This window comes from Plectropomus leopardus, chromosome 19 (assembly GCF_026936395.1).
Source record: "Plectropomus leopardus strain MGB_pleo_1.0 chromosome 19, ASM2693639v1, whole genome shotgun sequence".
NCBI classification, from domain to species: Eukaryota; Metazoa; Chordata; class Actinopteri; order Perciformes; family Serranidae; genus Plectropomus; species Plectropomus leopardus.
In genome coordinates, this window is record NC_142194.1 from 10,083,104 (window position 1) to 10,100,887 (window position 17,784).

General features: G+C 39.3%; 1 protein-coding gene across 3 annotated transcripts in view; it reads right to left on the reverse strand.

Moving 5' to 3' along the window:
- dock1 (dedicator of cytokinesis 1) overlaps positions 1-17,784 on the reverse strand; it is a 243,654-nt gene that overhangs the window by 144,860 nt on the left and 81,010 nt on the right. For all 3 annotated transcript variants that reach the window (XM_042508037.2, XM_088070341.1, XM_088070340.1), the window contains exons 24-26: positions 16,259-16,329; positions 10,206-10,312; positions 1,780-1,907 (exon numbers count right to left, since the gene is read on the reverse strand). In XM_042508037.2, the coding sequence (XP_042363971.1) occupies positions 1,780-1,907; positions 10,206-10,312; positions 16,259-16,329 (306 nt within the window). The remainder of the gene's footprint in view (positions 1-1,779; positions 1,908-10,205; positions 10,313-16,258; positions 16,330-17,784) is intronic.

Here is a 17,784-nt window from a genome sequence, read left to right on the forward strand (position 1 = left end):
ATCCTTGCAGTCTTACTATTTAATGGGGGAATATAAAATTAGATCCTTATTTCTAATAAGGTACAAGTTGTTTAATAACTTAGAAACTCAAGTTTCCTGGTCTTTGTGTGCTTGGAAGTCTATGAAGGTTTGCAGTGAAGGGAAGGTATGAAAGAGAGGGCAAGGCAGGGAGAGGAAGCAGCACAATGAGAGACAGAAGGAGTGTGAAAGGCAGAGAAAGTGGGAGGTAATCCCTCACAGGGTGGAGTGTAGGAGGCCGGGCTGTGGTGATCAATGGCAAGGAGTCTGAGAGGGCCTGAGGGAGGACATCATGAGTCCAAGCATGGAAGAGGATGAAACACACCCGTGAAGCAGCTGAGTGTTTGGGCGCATGTGTGTGATCATTTATTATGGAAAAATATTAGATGTTGAAATATGCTGCTTTTCTCCGTTTTATGCCTTTGTAAATTGAATGTTTTTGGAGGCTGTTGCTCAGACAAAACAAGTAATTTGAAAAAGTGACCTTGGGCTCTGAGAACTCTAATCAGAATTATTTAACTACTTTCTGCAACTTTATAAACTAAAGAGCTAATTCAGGGTGTCTCCGTGTTTCAGACACTTAATTATTAGACTTTTCAGACCTTTTGAAAATTATTTTTGGACCAATTGTCTTTCCCTCATTCAAGATTTGTGGGTAAGTATGAATGTATATATATATCAGTGGTCCTGTTCAGAGGTAGGTTTTACACTGAAATATGCTTGCTAGAGTGAGTTGAGTTAATCTACATTTTGCAATCAGGGCTGTTTAAATATAAAGTAAAAAGACAGCATTAGATCCAGTGATATGTTTGAAGACTTTTAACATAATAAACATGAACTTTCACACAAAAGAGCTTGACTCATTTTGACAAAAAAGGAACTGAAAGATGGATAAATTAAATTAGATAAAGTGTTTTGGCAAAAGGCCTTACAAATTCAGATGTAACACTATTTAATGATTTTTAAGGTCTGTGTATAAATCACAGAGCCTTCACCTTCTGCTAAACAGCATCGCCCTGAATAAAAGTACGTAGTTAAAACACCAAAGAGCTCAAAGAACAACAGCCAAGGATCAGGGAGAGGAAAACACTGAATTTGTCGAAAAAGAAGCCTATTAAACAAAAAATGTATGTTAATATAACCCAATACAGAGAGAGAGGATTGCATAGAAAGCTCCTAAAAATATTAGGAAAACTCATCTCTGATGTAATATTCAGAGAAAATAATCTGCTCAAGATCCATCCAAATCACTCATTTTACACAAACATCCTGCACTATTAGGGTGGTTAAATGTACATTTTATCAGTTGTTGTCCATAAATTATGTCACTTATTCGATGGTCAGCTGTTTATTCAATGGAAAAAAGGGGGTCCCTTAAAGGAAAAGGTTGGGAACTATGATGTAGACGGCATTGCTATAAGGTATTCTGGCTCTGCTTTACCATGGAGCACATCACCATATTCTTGGAGCACATTCATTTGTGTTGAAGATGGCCTCTAGCCACACTGAGCAATGAATTACTGAGCACAGCCAACTCTACAGGTTAGTAAATTAACGGTGCTGTAAAATGTGCTCCTTTCAGGGCAAGCAGGGCAATAAAATAAATTAAGAACAGCACACTGATTAGTAGCTATTCAGTAAAATAATCACAGTGGAAGCGTGCTCTTTCTTTATGGAGGGACTCCCGGATCCCCTTGTTATGCTGCTATTTATCCCAGAGGGAAACAAAAGTACAGAAAGCTGAAGAGTCGTGTTTCTCACCACATCCTTCCTGTAGAGCACCTCCAGTATGTCACTTAGCAGCTGGCAGCAAGCCTTCGGCTCCTCACGCTTCTCCAGGTGGAACTTCAGCTGGTCTGTCATCAGCGGCAGGAGGATCTCACGGCAGTCTGCAGGGACACGGGCAAATACACACATTCAGAACCGCTCAAAACACACGGAGCAGATGATGGATCGCACACACGGCATATGTCGTCGACACACTGTCGATGAAGACGCACGCAGCCTGCTGATGGCTTCCTTACAGCTCGTAGGATTAAATTAAAGCAATATACAGAATGCATTTATTAACTGAACAGAATGTGGTAAAATCTCCCCAAATGATTTAGAATAGTTACAATGGAACAGCATGAATTTTGGAACAAAAGCCAGTTAGAGCAATTAACATTTTCAGAGCACAGCCAATGATAAACAATTACCAGACCACCTAGTGACTCCGCATGTAAGTTGATCATATCTTGAAAAAAAATCTAGCTAAATTGATTCCTGTCCAATATTGCCCATTGCTGTGGTGCTCTTAAAATGTATAATTATTGTTTTTCATGAATCAATGCCTCTACAGCCCCAATCGGTAACAGCAGTAGTTGTACTGCTGTTAATGTCAAACCTTGTCATTTTGAAAAAGAAAAGTATGAACATGTTGAATAAAACTTTAATTTTCTATAGATGATAGAAAATTACATACTTTATGTCCCCTTTAAACTATGGCCAACATAATGATCACTATTATTTTGACAAATATTGGGACCACGATTACAATCACATTCATTGATTGGTTTTAGAGATAAAATCATTTCACAAGCACTGCTCTCGCTGTCACACTGTGTTACATTCCTGAATAGGCCAGGACCAACTGTTCAGTGGCCAATAATAGGATATTCATCACTATATAGGATTCAGAAAATTTAATTATTAGGGCTGCCCCCTGAAAGTTGAAGATTTGAATCATCAGTCCGAGACCTGCAGTCAACTGAGATAAATCATCCATATTTTCTCTCTACATCTTAGCCTTTCTTATCCTCAGGTGTAAATAAACTACAAATTATAAACCTCTTTTTAAAAATACAAAAATGTTATCTTATCGTTATCAGCCATGAGAAGCTGTATTGCATCCCTAGAAGTTGTACTGCTTTGCGGGCGGGCATGTTTCATGCACTCTTGCGCTTTTGTTTTTGCTTAACATCACTTGCCCTAAATTCGAACTCAAACAAGAGATGATGACCCATTTCAGGGGGCTAGCTCTTTACTCTCTGCTCCAGATATGTGATTTTCTTTTGTCCGTCTGCTCTTTTGTATGTAACTCTTCTACTCTGGACTGCAGACGCAACATTCAGAGAGGTTTTTTTTATCCACAGCAGGTGCACGACCAGCAAAACAAGAGCCCCAGAAAAAGGAAACCAAGACTTGATACCTGACAGTGTTTGATTTGATGTGCAGTTTTCTATGACTGGAGAACACATTTTAAATGTTAATATATCAAAGTTGGTCATTTTCATTCGATTGTGGGAAGCTAAAATCGGGAATGAAATTAATATTTGATTAATTGTGCAACCTAACTTCTTAAGTAGCAAGTCAGAGCAGCAAAAGACAACAACTTTCTTCCTAACTATGTTACAGTGAAAGTTACAATTAATGCAACCACACAGAAAGAGTTCAACTGCTGTAGACGGTAACATCAAAAAGTGAATTTCCATATGCAGAGGGTAGAGAACTTGGCTGGCAATCGGACATGGAGGACAGCAGAGATAAGCCAGAGAGTATTCTCATGGAAGGTAAACCTAAGGCAGACGGCTTCAAAATTATCATATTTTATATTAAACTTTCTGATTCCAATCTTGGGGTATTTGTGAATGCGTGTGGGGGTCGTATTTAAAGCCTGGGGACAAATACTGGAGTTAGGTTGGTCCAATAAAATGATGGAGGGGTATTGGTGAGGGAGTTAAGTGAATATCTTTTGGATTTGTGGGGGGAATATAAATTGATAACCCCTATGCAAGAAAGGAAAAGAAAAGACGTTAAAAATAAAAAACACCTTTCAAAGGCCCAATGCAGTGAGCTGACAGAGACAAGTATTGATATTAATGTCGTATTAAAAGAAAAGAACGAGAACAAAAGCGCAGTGAGTGAAATCATCACTGATACAGTGGCAGCCTGCAGGGACAACTACTCTTCAAATAACAATCTTTGTAATGAAAGGGTGGAGAAGCTGACGCACCAAAGGGCCACCCAGCAATAGATTTCAATTCACAATCAATACAATCTCTCTGCTTCACGGAGAACGTTACAGCTTTAATAAGCCAATCAGCTGGGACAAAATAAAACTTCATTACTCATGAAAACACACCACGCACACCACGCACGCGTACACACAGAGAAAGCTTTGCCAACTGTCAATACTGCTCAGGGCCAATTGATAAACAGCAGGATGTAACCCATAATGAATAGCATGAACTACAATGACCTCTTCATAAACAATTCCCAGAGGAATTAAACATGAATCATTTCAGTGTTTCCTAAAGGAGCTACATGTTTTTTGACTGAGGTGAATGCCTTCATGTCTTCAGAAGCCGTTTGCATTTCACTGTCAGTATTACTGGAATTAACAATACGCCATAAACCCACATGGAGACCATGATGAGGCTCTGTGATAAAAGGGTAATGACTGCATTGCGTAGTAACTAGCAATTTAACAAATAAAGACTCCTGGAGAATTTAAAATTTAATTTTTAATGACTCAGACATTGATTAGTGCATCAATTACACAATGGTTCTCTCCTAGCAATCTAGGAAATCTCACAAAGCTGCTGGACTTCTTTTGAATGGCTTTTAATAACAGTAATTCAAAAATAATTACCAGGAAGTACTTGAATAGAGTATATGAACTAAATATGGGGTTCGAATCATAAATCATTTCTCCAATCATATTAAAAATGGAGTTATACACAAAGTTGCTTCAAAACTGTTCATGTAAAAATAAGAAAATCAAAAAGCATCAAGATGAAGCCGGCGACATTTGCAAGGAATTAAAAAACAACACTAAAACCATATATTTATGTTGTTAGTTTAGGTCAATGCTCAAGCTTAGCATAGGTCAATGATGTGTTCAAGCTGAGTAAAAATTTAATATTGGGCGAGGATAAATTAAAATGTTATCATGATGATCGTGCTGTCAGTATGATCTTGTAAAATTTAGTTTAGATGTTAACTAGAAAATTTAACAAAAACAACTGTCTCAAGGAGAAATTGACGAAAGCTCACAGAATCAGCAAAGTTAGAAAGATTTCTCTGAGTTTATCCAGTAGTTGTCAAGATTTTTTACTTTGCTCCAAAGTATTGGACCTGTCGACTCTGCCACCCCTAGAGCCCAGTTAACAATAACCCAGCCCTCCTCAGAGGCTCTACCCAAACATGCATCGACAGAGTTTAGAGCGTGGACAAATGCTCTGTCTAAACATCTGAAAAAGCTCCACAAATCATTAGTGAACAGCCTCAGATGTCTGAAGGCAGTGTTGTGAACAGTCTGCCACATTACAGCCATTACTCACATATAACGTCCATTGGAAATCTTAAAAAAGGAATATTATGGATGTAAAGAGTTTGCCCTGTCGCGTGTTGGCTCGCCCTGACACAAAGTGACAACCATGTCTGCCGTTTTTATTTTTGGTGTGTGGTACAGCACCAAGCTATCTGCCTGATAACCGCTAAAAGCCAAGCTGTGTGCTTTGTAATCTTCAAGGATTTGAACACAAAAGCAAATCTCGTATCTGAGGGCGTCTAACATTGTGTGGAGTGTTTAATACCTTGTTTTCACAGGGCCCTCATTCCCTTTGTGCCTCCTCCTCTAAAAATACACACAGGTAATAACACACACTGCACATAAATGGACATAGACACGTGAGCTTACATATACACGCACACTCACTGTGCATGTATATGTACAACACACACTAGTAGCAGGGCGGGGAGTGGGACAAGCAGAGTGGAACTATCAAGCTAGTCCATGTGCGCTCTCCTCAAACTTCCAGCGCAAACAGATTTTAGACGCTACAGTGATTTTCCCCTTTAACACAGACCAGGAGAGCAGCTGACATATTTGTTCTCTTCCAATGAGCCCATTTGCAAGTGATTTATGCGCCCATCCCCGCTCTCTCCTTTTATATCATAAACAGTTAAGGTGACACAAAGTTATGGCTCAGAAATGAATAAAAAGACACAAAAAACTTCCCTCTTTTCTGACTTCATTAAGTTTCCATCTGCAGCAGGGAATTGCAGATGCATACCAATCACATCCAGCGCAGCATTTCAATTTCAAACATATAGATGAAACCCAGGGAGAAAGGGATGTCATCTTATTGTCTAAAGTCGACATTTTGAGCAGAAATAAGCCCATCGGGGACCGGAAAATACTAATTTAAGACGTGCTTTTACACAAAAACAGCTAATATGTTAATCATTGTGCAGCCTTCAGGAAAGAAAACACTACGAACAGTGAACACATTCAGTGTTTAATATGGAGCGTGTGGTGCTAAGAAACTCCCAGTAAAGGTATGAGCACCCAGGTTGGTGCCTTTCATTTGGCTCCACACATTCCAGTACATTTCACTCTGGGATTGGCTGCCAAGGGAACCTTTCAGGGACCACCTGGGGATCAGGATGCATCTAACGATGAGTCCCAAGAGCATGTGCACTCACTACAGCTGATTAGACTACCTTAAAAAGCTGCCTGGCTGAGTCATTTCCTCATCGCAGTGATCATTATCTGTAGTAAAACATCTCCAAAGTAGAGCTCAGCTTGATTGCGATGTCGAAAGGATGATTTCACTTGGCAGTTAGGCCTTCTCCATCACTGGTTTGCACAGTTTAAAAACACGCATGCACCTAATCGGCTACTGGAAGCACCAGTGTGTGGAGCTGTTGTGAGAACTGAGCAGCAGGTAGCCTATATCTACATCACAACAACGAGTCCTCCAGCTGATCAGCAGGCCATTCGCAAGCATCAGGGAGGCTTGCCTGTGCACAATTACACCAACAGATCAATAGTAATGACCAGAGCACCACACACTGAGCATTCCCCTTCGATAGTTTCTCACGAAACTCACCAAACTACCAATTAGGCAACTCTATGTGGCTAAAATATAACAGGACTGGATCATTAGAGAAGTATTTCACTGCTGGAAAGATGTTTTTTGGGTGCCTGTGCAGTAGAAAGACGCAAATACTTTTAAAATCAGTGCAAGATGAAATGAGAAAACTGAGAATATGGGATGTGGCATTCACTATTGCTTAAGAAAGGGGTTCCTACACATTTTCATGGACAAGATTTCCAGGTTTTCCGTGACTATGGGAACCCTGTTAAGAGGTAGAAAACCTACAACTAAAAGCACTGTGCCACACTGGACCAATAAATGTTCCTGCTGATGATGTGAGTTCCCCTTTGGAAGACAAAAAAGCAGCCGGCTGGTAACAAACCATCTCATATTACAGTTAAATAATGCACGAAAATATGTTTCTGAAAGCACTGTAGGCGAGAAATAGGCAACACAGTTACAGAATCTTTGATCAGCACTACTTAGTTTTACCGTTTGATCCGTTTTTATTCTTCCACCATTTCCACAATACAAGAAACAGTCTGGCGCCCACTTCATGGTCACAAACTCTTGTATTACAGCCAAACATTGCCCTAAAATGTGTTTCTGACTGAAGACATTTTAGGCAACAAAAAGGTAATACAGTAATGGAATTTTGGTTTACATTCAGCACTACTTGTTTTAACTGTTTGGTGAGATTTTGGTCTGAGTTTGAGAGAGAAAAGGAGGATGGCTAACTGTTGATCTGCTTCTACACTTGTTGTGTCCATGGTGACTGTGGGCATCCAAAATAAGGAAGTACAATACATAGAGCAACAGCACAAGAGCCAGCAATCATCTGACTGAGTTTTGCAAGCAAATGAATGGGAAGATCGAGGCGCTGGTGAAATGGAGGGAAGTATACCATAGTTCATTTACACAGGCTACTCACATTGTTATGATAAAAAGCTGCTTGAAAAACAGCAAAGTGTCCCTTTAAGTTTAAGGCTGAGACGTATACACTATGTTCAATATCAGGCTGGATTTTTCATTAATACAAATGTGCCTTCACACCTTGTCCAAACTTAAATTTCATAATGTCTTTTCTTTACATTTAAGCTGAACTGAACATGCTACTGATGACAGAGGCGGAGAGCAGCCATGCAAGTGGATAATTGTTGTCCACTTGTTTTACGTTAGCCTAGCGCTCTGAGGCATGTCCTGCCAGCCGCATTAAATCACTGTTGCTATTTCATTGGGTTAGGGAACTCTGCATTTAATTTACCACCACAGGACAGTATGTGTGTGTGTGTTAGTGCATTTGTCTCTAAATTAGGACCTAACCTAACATGACCCCAGAGGGCTGCTGCCTCTAGCAAAAATGTTTGGCCCCTCAACCGTCATTGGGACAAGGCCCTATTTGTAGGATGCCGCAGGCTAGCCTGGCTGCGGGGAGTAGAGGCTGGACTAGTCATCAACATCCCTGCAGTTCATATTTGTATGTTGGCTACTACAACAATGCCCAAAATACACAATAGTGTAGTGCTCATGTGTACTGCGAAAGTGTGAATTTGTATGATATTAAGCAGAGTTTCCCCCAAAAGCTTTCAGTATAGTACCTTTAGAACCAAAAGTAATACTTGCAAACAGGTACCTAGATCTGTTTAGTGTTTCCACCACAGACAGTACTCTTGCATGTGGTCAGGGTTGTTATCACTGGCTGCTCCGGCCAGCAGCACTCACTGTGTTTCCTTGTTGAGCCATGATAAAGTCTTCACCCCATTTATTGTCCACAGAACAGGGCTGCACTGTGACATTTTCAGAATAAAAAAGAGCAGGCTAGAGTAAAAGTATCTCTCTCTCTCTATGGGATATGTATAAATAGCTGGTTTGTGTATTGACTCCTTGTCAAGCAAGACCAAGTCCCTGGTAGGTGCGCCAGGCTCTGATGCAAATTTTATATAGTGGCCAAAAGTGGAATTACACTGTCAGGGCCGGTCATGTGATGCCCACTGGCCCAGAATGACTTTTCCCCATTGACTTACATCTTGAAAGAGACATCTGTAAATCAGTAAATAATGTTTTGTGAGCATCAAAACCCACAAAACGACTCCTTTTACTATCTAGATTAAGCCATCCAGTTTGATAACTTGTGGTAAATCTAAAAGAGTCGCAAGATTATTTTTTCCAGGAAAAAAAGCTCTTTTTGCTTCATGTGCCAATGAGCAGCTCTCATAGGAATGAACGAGGCCCCACCTCTATGGTTAAATCCAGACTTTCTTTAATACATCCATGGGCAAGAGCAGGGGTTTAGTGCTGGTGAAGCATACCTGGAAGACAACGCTCTGCCAAGTTTTTTTTCTCCAAGTGAGGATTAGAATATAGTTCACACAATCTGGTTGTTATTAATATACTTTTTTTTTTTTAAAGCTTAAAGATCCACTCATTACTTGAAATGTATGTCACCCAAGAAAATCAATAAAAACAGATGAAGTGGTTTAAGTTGTCCTATCGAAATTTAAGGTGTGTTGATGAATTAACATTGTCAACTCAGGCATTGAGTAACATAAAAAGTGAAAGTTCCACTTTAAAAAATGCCAGCAGTCAGCGCAGTAAGTTTAAGTATTTTCTTGTCAGTCTCTGGCTGCTGCTGCTAAAGGCTGCAAAACATCCTCTCATTTTAGTTATAGTTTACTGATTTATGAAAAATTTGTCATGGTATGAGCAGTGGTTAAACCAGCCAGAGCTCAGCCCTGAGCACAGAGTGTTGATTCTCTACTGACCAATGAAAGGGCTGCAGTGTTTATAGCTCCACCTTTCAGTACCTGATCTGTGTGCTAGGTACCCCAAACGGAGGGGTGACAAAAATGTGGATGGTTCCAAAGGTGCTAAAGGTAGGAGGGCAAAGAAAGTGAAAGGACGCCTGATAAATACAAAAAAAGGATTAAACAGTAAAATACAGAGGGAATGACTGGCTAAGACTTGAAGACAGGGCAGATGGGAATACTGATATTCTAATACAGACAAGCTCTGGTGATTTTAGCAGTGGGATTGCTTAACTATCTTAAATAACAATAGGGATTTCCACTACGCCTCGCCAATGACCTTTAGTGTGGGCTAAAAACAGAGCTGGCAAGAGGAGGCAGGTGGTGTGTGTGATTGCTTATATTATTGCACCATGAGTGAAGGTGCATGCACTGAATAACTGTGAGTACAGTTTGTGTTTGTGTGTGTGTGTGTGTGTGTGTGTCTCTGAGTGTGTTAGTGTGTGTGTGTGTGTGTGTGTGTGTGTCTGAGTGTGTTAGTGTGTGTGTGTGTGTGTGTGTGAGAGTGTGTTCTTACCGTGATGAGCAAAGAGATCACTGTGGACAATGTCAATCAGACAGTCTAGCTTCTGTTTCACCAGGCGACCCAGAGGAACCTTCAGGATGAACTCGGTGAACAGCTTGCTACGGAGACAGAAGGAGGACAATAAAGACAAAAGGTCAGACTGATCAGGCATCTTGGGCTGCTTGACTGCTTCCCATCACGAGCAATCATCCAAAACGCAATTAAAGGCCCCAAACACCCACACAGGTACTTTTCAGATATTCTGGCAAGGGCTGGAGGAAATGACAATATGAGACAACAGAGATTTGTCAATGGACCCAGAGGAACTAGCGTGGGATAAACTACGAGAAAAGCTTGCCACCAGAGATATCTATCAGTGTATTAGAGGATAGAGGTCAATGTGGCAAATCAATAACAAGGACCGTGATTGTTTCACAGAAGTTTTACGTGATGATTTTTCTTAATTTCTCAGGTATTTCTTCACATATTTATTCATCTGTTTGTTTTTTTTATTATAAAAGATCTTGACTAAATGACTAATTGACTGAATTGACTAAATCCAGAGAATGTGCTATATCACAAAATATATTGCTATTGCTAAAGTAATGAAATATTAGATATAACTTGAGCTAAAAGGTCTATTATTGACTTTGCAAATACTAATTTGACAATAAAATCTCAACACAAAGTCTCTTACTAGACGTTTTTCATGGAGCTTTCATCCACATCTCATGTCCTTCATCAGCACATGTACTGAAATCAGATCACACACTCTGCACTACCCACCCAATATCGTATGATAGTTCAACAGTACTGTGTGTGTTTCTGGCAACCTGAGCTGTAATTATCACGTCACTTTCTGAGAGCCTCCTTGATAGTTGGAAGCATGTCACTATAGTAACCTGTGCCAACCTCAGCATGACTAACACATGCAATACCTGATGATGAGCATAATTTCTTCCATATATTGCGTCTAGCAAAGGAAAATCTGTAACTTGTCATTTATTGAAGCTTTACTGAGATTACGCAGCTGTCCGTCATGTTTGTTGAAAACATTGTTACTGCATTGCATTGCAGTAGTGCTGCGTTAATTCTGCTACCGACAATTATGGTGAAAAATTGTTTGTCAACTACCTTATTTTAAATGATGAAGATGAGATGTTGACAAGCTAAAAATAATGCTTGACAAAATGTATGTTCAATTGTTTACAGGACAAAAATGTTAGTGTCGGGCTATCATTTAAATGAGGAGAACTTAATGATTATTATTTTTTATGAAAGGTATTAGAAAAAAAATTTAAACTATAAACGATAATGGTCGTGCTTGCATCTTCTAATGCCTTACAGGCAGGATGAGACTGAGCTCCATGAACCTGGCTAACTCAAAAAAATGGTCAGTGCCAGGATGTTTCACTGACCTGCGTGAAGATCATCCAGTGTGTGACCACTTAGATGGTTAACAGACAGGAGTTTTACAACACTTTTCTAACCTTAAAGACCACTTGTGTTGTACTTTACAACACAAGCACACAAGAAATGTAGGATTCGGATTCTCGCCCAAGGAACATTTCAACATGCAGACTGCAGGGACTGAATCACCAACCTTCCTTACGATTGGTAGATGACCATGACAACAACTGAGCAGACTCCCTGTGCTGATGAAGGCCACAAGATGAGGCTGAAAGCTGTACAAAACATCTTAAGAGTTGATCTTGAGCCAGGAAGTTTTCGTGAAATTATATGTACCTGAATGAAGGATTTCATTCATACGGTCCACACCTCATGTTGGCTAATTTGACCTTTTTTTTATGCAAGACACTTGCTAAGATCTCAAGACTTTATATACTCGAAAAATGAAAGTCTAAATTTCCCAAAAGGTTTAACAAAACTAACAGCGGAGTCAAAGAAATGTCGATCAAGCACCGTCTGGACACCCACACAGTCCTGAGAAGAGTCTAATCAGCCCAGATAAGTGAAAACACCTGTGTGGGTGTTTGTGGCCTTCACCTTCAATGGCTTCGCTAGACTTTAAATGTTGCTTCTCTCTTCACAAAGCTGAAGGATTTCTAGTTCTATACTGCCTTATATTCTAGTGCATACTATTCAAATACATATTTTTATTATGCTTTTTTTAACACAACTAACATGTAGCCCAAGATCAAACTGTATATATGTAACAATTCAGAACCTGAAAGATAAATCTGCATTCATGCACACACATAAAGCCGACAGTTTTCTCCTCAATGAAGAGGCCAGATGCTTGTTGTGCTGGCAAGCTGAGGCTCAAGGAGGAGAAAAAAGGTTCTGGCAGGGGATGAAACACTCCCCACCCCCAAGGCTTCAATTTAGTCGCCTCCAGCTCAGACGCTCAGCCAGGTTTGCCCCAACAACAGGAACAGCTGATGCCACCTTTGCTCAGGCATAAAAAAAAAGCCAGGCCTGTGATTTATAGGTAAGTGAATGGTTCATAAGAACCACAGCTTTCACAATTAGAGCTAAAATCAAAGGCTTTTCTCATGTTGATTCCTCTAAAATTACAGTAAAGATGGCACTATTTATCATTTACTCTATTGGAACTGTCAAACAGGACAGGTGTGACCCAATAATTCAATCAAAATTTCCTGATAGCCATCCAAAAGGTCTCTCCAACACCACAGACATGCCAAATTTGTGTTTTGCTGCCCTTCACAATATAGCTGGACAGCATATCGATGCTTTGACTGCACACTACAGGAAGGCAGTGCGGGGGAAGTCATCAGTTATCTTAAAAATCCCAATTGTTGAGTGTGCCTTATAATTAAAGCACAATTATGAATAAAAACTTTGATTCAAGTGAAATGAATCAGAATCTGCATCACATACTGAGAAGGACATCCTGAAATAAATCGAGAACGAAGAAAAAAAATATCACTCTAAGAAGCTGTGAGAGCTTAAAGGAGAGACTGTGCCTGGTAGACAGGATGAATGGACTGAAAGACTGTCTTCCACCTGTGACAAAAGACCTCCCTTCACTGTGGCTGCGATAGTAGTAGAGCGGAGCCGAGGCCAGAGGCGAGGATCGGCGGTCCTGTGTGGCCCAGAATCTGCTATGGGAATGGCTGCTGCCCAGTTGCTGTACATGGGCAAATGGAAGGGGCTTCTTGCTGAGTGCTTGCAAATGAACAGGCAAAGCACATTTCAAGGTCTGGAAAAATACATTGCTGCACTACATGTGCTGTCATAAAAATAGATCCCAGTGTCAAGAGTGTTTCATAAGATTAAAATATTTGTTGAAATAATGTGAGGTTTCGACTCAGACATGTGATTAAGCGGAGGTGGACAGATCTTGTCAGAATCTCATCTCACGTTCTTTGATTATTCTGGGAACTAGATGATGCTGTAAACACTTGTCTCAATCATCAAATATGTGGCCTTTGTTGTGTGAAAATTAACTTGTGATTTCATTTCAAAAAAGTGTATTCATTTCTCCCTATGTTCTCGGCTGTAGAGTACAGAAGCGTTTTAGTGCCACGCCAGAAAGAAAAAGAACAGTTTCTTGTTTTTATGTTCTATCAAAATATTATATTTTTCTACTAAAAAACAGAAAGAACATAAAATGTCTTGTAAGAACAAGTACATTTTTTAATTAGAACAAGAAAAGTTTGTTTTTAGAGCAAGAGAAGTTTTTTGTTAGAACATGAAAATACCTAGTCAGAACAAGTAAATATCTTGTTAGAACATGGAAATAACTTGTCAGGACAAGAAACTTTTCATGTTATAACAAGATACTTTTTTTTTTCCTGGCATGGCAGCAATATGCTTCCATAGTAGAGAACCTTACACTTGGGCTGGATATTGTTTTAAAAATATAATACCGGTACTCTTGAAGTTATACCGATACCAATAGCGTACTTCATTCGATACTCATAATGGAAGGGCGAGAAGTATAGCCATAATTTTGAACATTTTTGGTGGAATCTCTGCATGCCGAATTGCCAACTCAAATACACCAAGCTCAGCTTCACCACACACACACTGTACTGGATGTAGCTGCTGCAGCGGGAGCGTGAGCTCCATGCTGAGGGCAGTTCTGAGAGTCGGCTCAGCTGCACACGCACAGCCACAGGGCTAAGTGATGGCAACACATGGCTAACATTAACTCACAAATGTTAAAAGGTTGAACAACAGCTCGGTGTCAGCCGTTAGCCTCTGTTGCAGTATCTGTGGGCAGATGTTGAACTGACCAGGAGGAGAGCGATTTTGAAATGGCAGCAACACAAAGTCGGCTGATCCAGGGATGAGTCGGCATGATTTGGGATCAGACCCCACTGCGTGCATGTAGTATCAAATGTAGGTATCACTTGACTTTCGATACTACTTGGTACTTAGTACTGACACCCAGCCCAAATACACACCCTTTTTTAACCCAGCATGTAAAGCCTCTGATTAATGATTCAATTATTTTGAAAGGGACCCAAGAAAAAGCAGCGAGTGTGCCTCTTTTGGCTCCACCACTTTCTACAAAAATACTTTTAATACAACCTCTATTCTGAATTTCATAGGAAAGGAGTAATGTTGTTTTTACCGACAAACATTACACTCAGACACTCATGTCTGAAGCAACCTGCTGATTTTCCCCATGTGTTCGTCCTATTGATGCAACTGTCTGTGTACAGATGCAAATTTCATTATGAGACAATCATGACAAAATCAGTGTGACTCATGTATGAATATATTAGTCTGAACTAAATATTTACAGATGATAAAATGTCTGAACGAAATATGTGTTTTTTAAAGACTCATTTGCAGCTGAAAAGTATTTCACTGAATACATTAATGAAGCTTTCTTCATATATTTATAAATATAAAGCTCCATAAATGAGGCCATTCTCTTTTTTTCTGCTGTGTCCTTATAGCATAACAAATTAAAAATATTCAAATGGGGCAGAAAATCATGGGAACACCCATGAGGCCTTTGTCACAAATGAAAGGTCCTCTCAGTTTCAGAATGCTGCCCAAAAAATACATGGAAATTAAGTTTTGGTCACTTGAATTTTACAGTCCAATCACTTCTATAATCTAAGAAAGACTCTTTCAGGTGATAAGGATGGATTCATTTTTGTTTCCGTTTTGTTCAATATATAATTTTGTACCACCGTAACATCAGCGTGTGATACTCCAAAAGTCATTTATTATTAAGACAAGCATTAAGCTGTGGCAGATGACATTCACGGTAGACAACATTAACTGAAATGGACACTTGAGGGGAGCAGTCGATGGGTTTCCAAGGCAACCTGAGCATGTTTAACCGCTGCCCATCACAGTACAGCTACTGAATGTTGAGTTGTTGAATAAAAACAGCCTGGAGAGCCAGACACAAAGTCTTTGAAGCAGAACAATATCCCATCAGCTTGTTAGGGATTCATCTAAACATGAAATTTTAATTTAAGTGGACGCTTCGAAAAAACAAAAGCAATTAAGATCTCTCCTTTCATTCTCCGGCAAAATGACATTTAAGTGCAATTTAGACATTTTCCAAACATTTGCTTTAATGTGCTGCCCTGATGCTCTTCAACAACACCCCCTTGATTTGAGGAACTCACAGAAAGATGCAAATTAAAGTCAAGTCTTACCAAAAAAAGAAAGAAAGAAAAAATAGCACAACTAATCCACAAAGAGCTCAGGTCATCTCTGCCACTGGATACTTTACCCTCACATTATAATTGTGTATTGCAGGTGCCAGTGGGTATGTTTACATGCAAACTGACTTTCCACTATTACACCAAATATGACAATATTCTGAGTTTTGTGAGGGTCATGTAAACAGCATTTTCAGTCTGAATCTACCAAATAAGGCCCTTTTCCAACATGTGAGTTATGTTGGTATTATTCAGAGTTTTTTCAAGACATGAATACAGTTCATCAATATATGCATGGAAATGAATGTACACCAAGTTTTTAGTCATACATTAGTTCTGCAAATGACGGCCAATGTCTTTTTTCTGAATCAGGGCAAAAGGTGAAATACTGTGTGCATGTTAGTTTAGTATTTGTAACAGAGCATGAGAAAAGACAGTTGAAATTACCTTAGTTCCTTTGGATCAAAGACCAGCTTGACATCATTGACAATGGTGGGAATGTACTTCAGTGCAGCACCCTTAAGAAGAAAAATAAAAGAAACCATTACTGGGTCATTTTCAGCTCCACAGTAATTAATTCAGTCACTGATCGACATAAGTACGATAAACCATCCCATATTATAAGTAAGGTAAGAATAGTGTCATTGTATTTTGTGCAGTTAATTGTAAATCTGTCCAATTCTGTGTCCTCCTTTTCTGTTTCACTAATGAAAATAGTGTACCTCTTAATAATTAAGTACAAACTGTAGTACACATTTTGCCTCCTGAGGGTGATAAATTAGAAGAATTAAACAGTTAATGACCAAGAATATTTTTTTATAGATGAGCAATATGTTTTTGCTGGACCATTTTGACATAATGTTTGAACTGAATGATACTATGAGTGGCTATACTTTAATCAACTCCTTCCAACAGTATCCTCATTTATTTCATTCAGTCTAGCTGAGGGCAAGGGGGTGTAGTTAAGACTCGTAATAAATAAACTGGGACCAAAGGAAGATCTCTCTGTAATGAAACCTTGATAGACACAGCCTGATACAATCTACATTTACCCATCGATACTATAATAAAGACATCAGTTGTGTGCACCCAGTGGCTGATTACAGAGCCATCCATTAATAATGGGAATGATTAAGCAAGCTGAAACTTCCCTCTCTAAATGCCTGCTGCTAAATGCCGGCCAAGGTGGGTTGGGGTGTTTATACGGCATCTGTGCAAATTAGCAGCAGTGCCAGTCTGTCTCACAGAGGTTGATTAGCCATACAGCACACTGAACATTACCCGCTGCAATCCACTGTTTGTTATTGTGCATGGTTTATTTCGGAAAATATGTGAAAGGTAATTAGCAATGTTCAAAGGAGGAGAAAATACTTTGTTACAGACTTCAGTAAATGTAATGATGTGAACAAAAACTTAGAAATTCTGTCTGAAGACGATGTTTCTGAACATCTCTGCAGACACGAGCAGAGACTGAACACAGTGCCGGGTCTGAAGCTTTATTTTTCAAACATGAATGTAGTTATGACTTCCAAAAAAAATCCTGCCTCTAAATCAGGGTTCCTACAGTTTATGACAAGGCGGATTAGTTAGATTATTTGTGTCAAATGTTGAAAAAAAAACAACCCTTTTTAGAACACATGAAAGACATGAAGTATCTATTTAGTTTACCAAAGGAGGTAGGGAATATCTGGCATTTCTGGATGGTTTTCTGGGCTATTTTGTGTGTCTCAATCTGCATGTGAGATTCCACTACTTTGATTCCCATCATAATGAATGAAGGAAGAGGCATTTATTAAATTATTTGACAAAAAAATATATGTTACCAATTATTTTGAGATTTACAAAGCAAAAAATGATTAATAAAATCCTACTTTCCACATCTGAGCATTCTTTAGACTTTTTAAAGAAATAACTCAAGTCAATTTAATACCAATAAAGACCTTACTTTTAGATTAATGAATTCAATCCCTTTT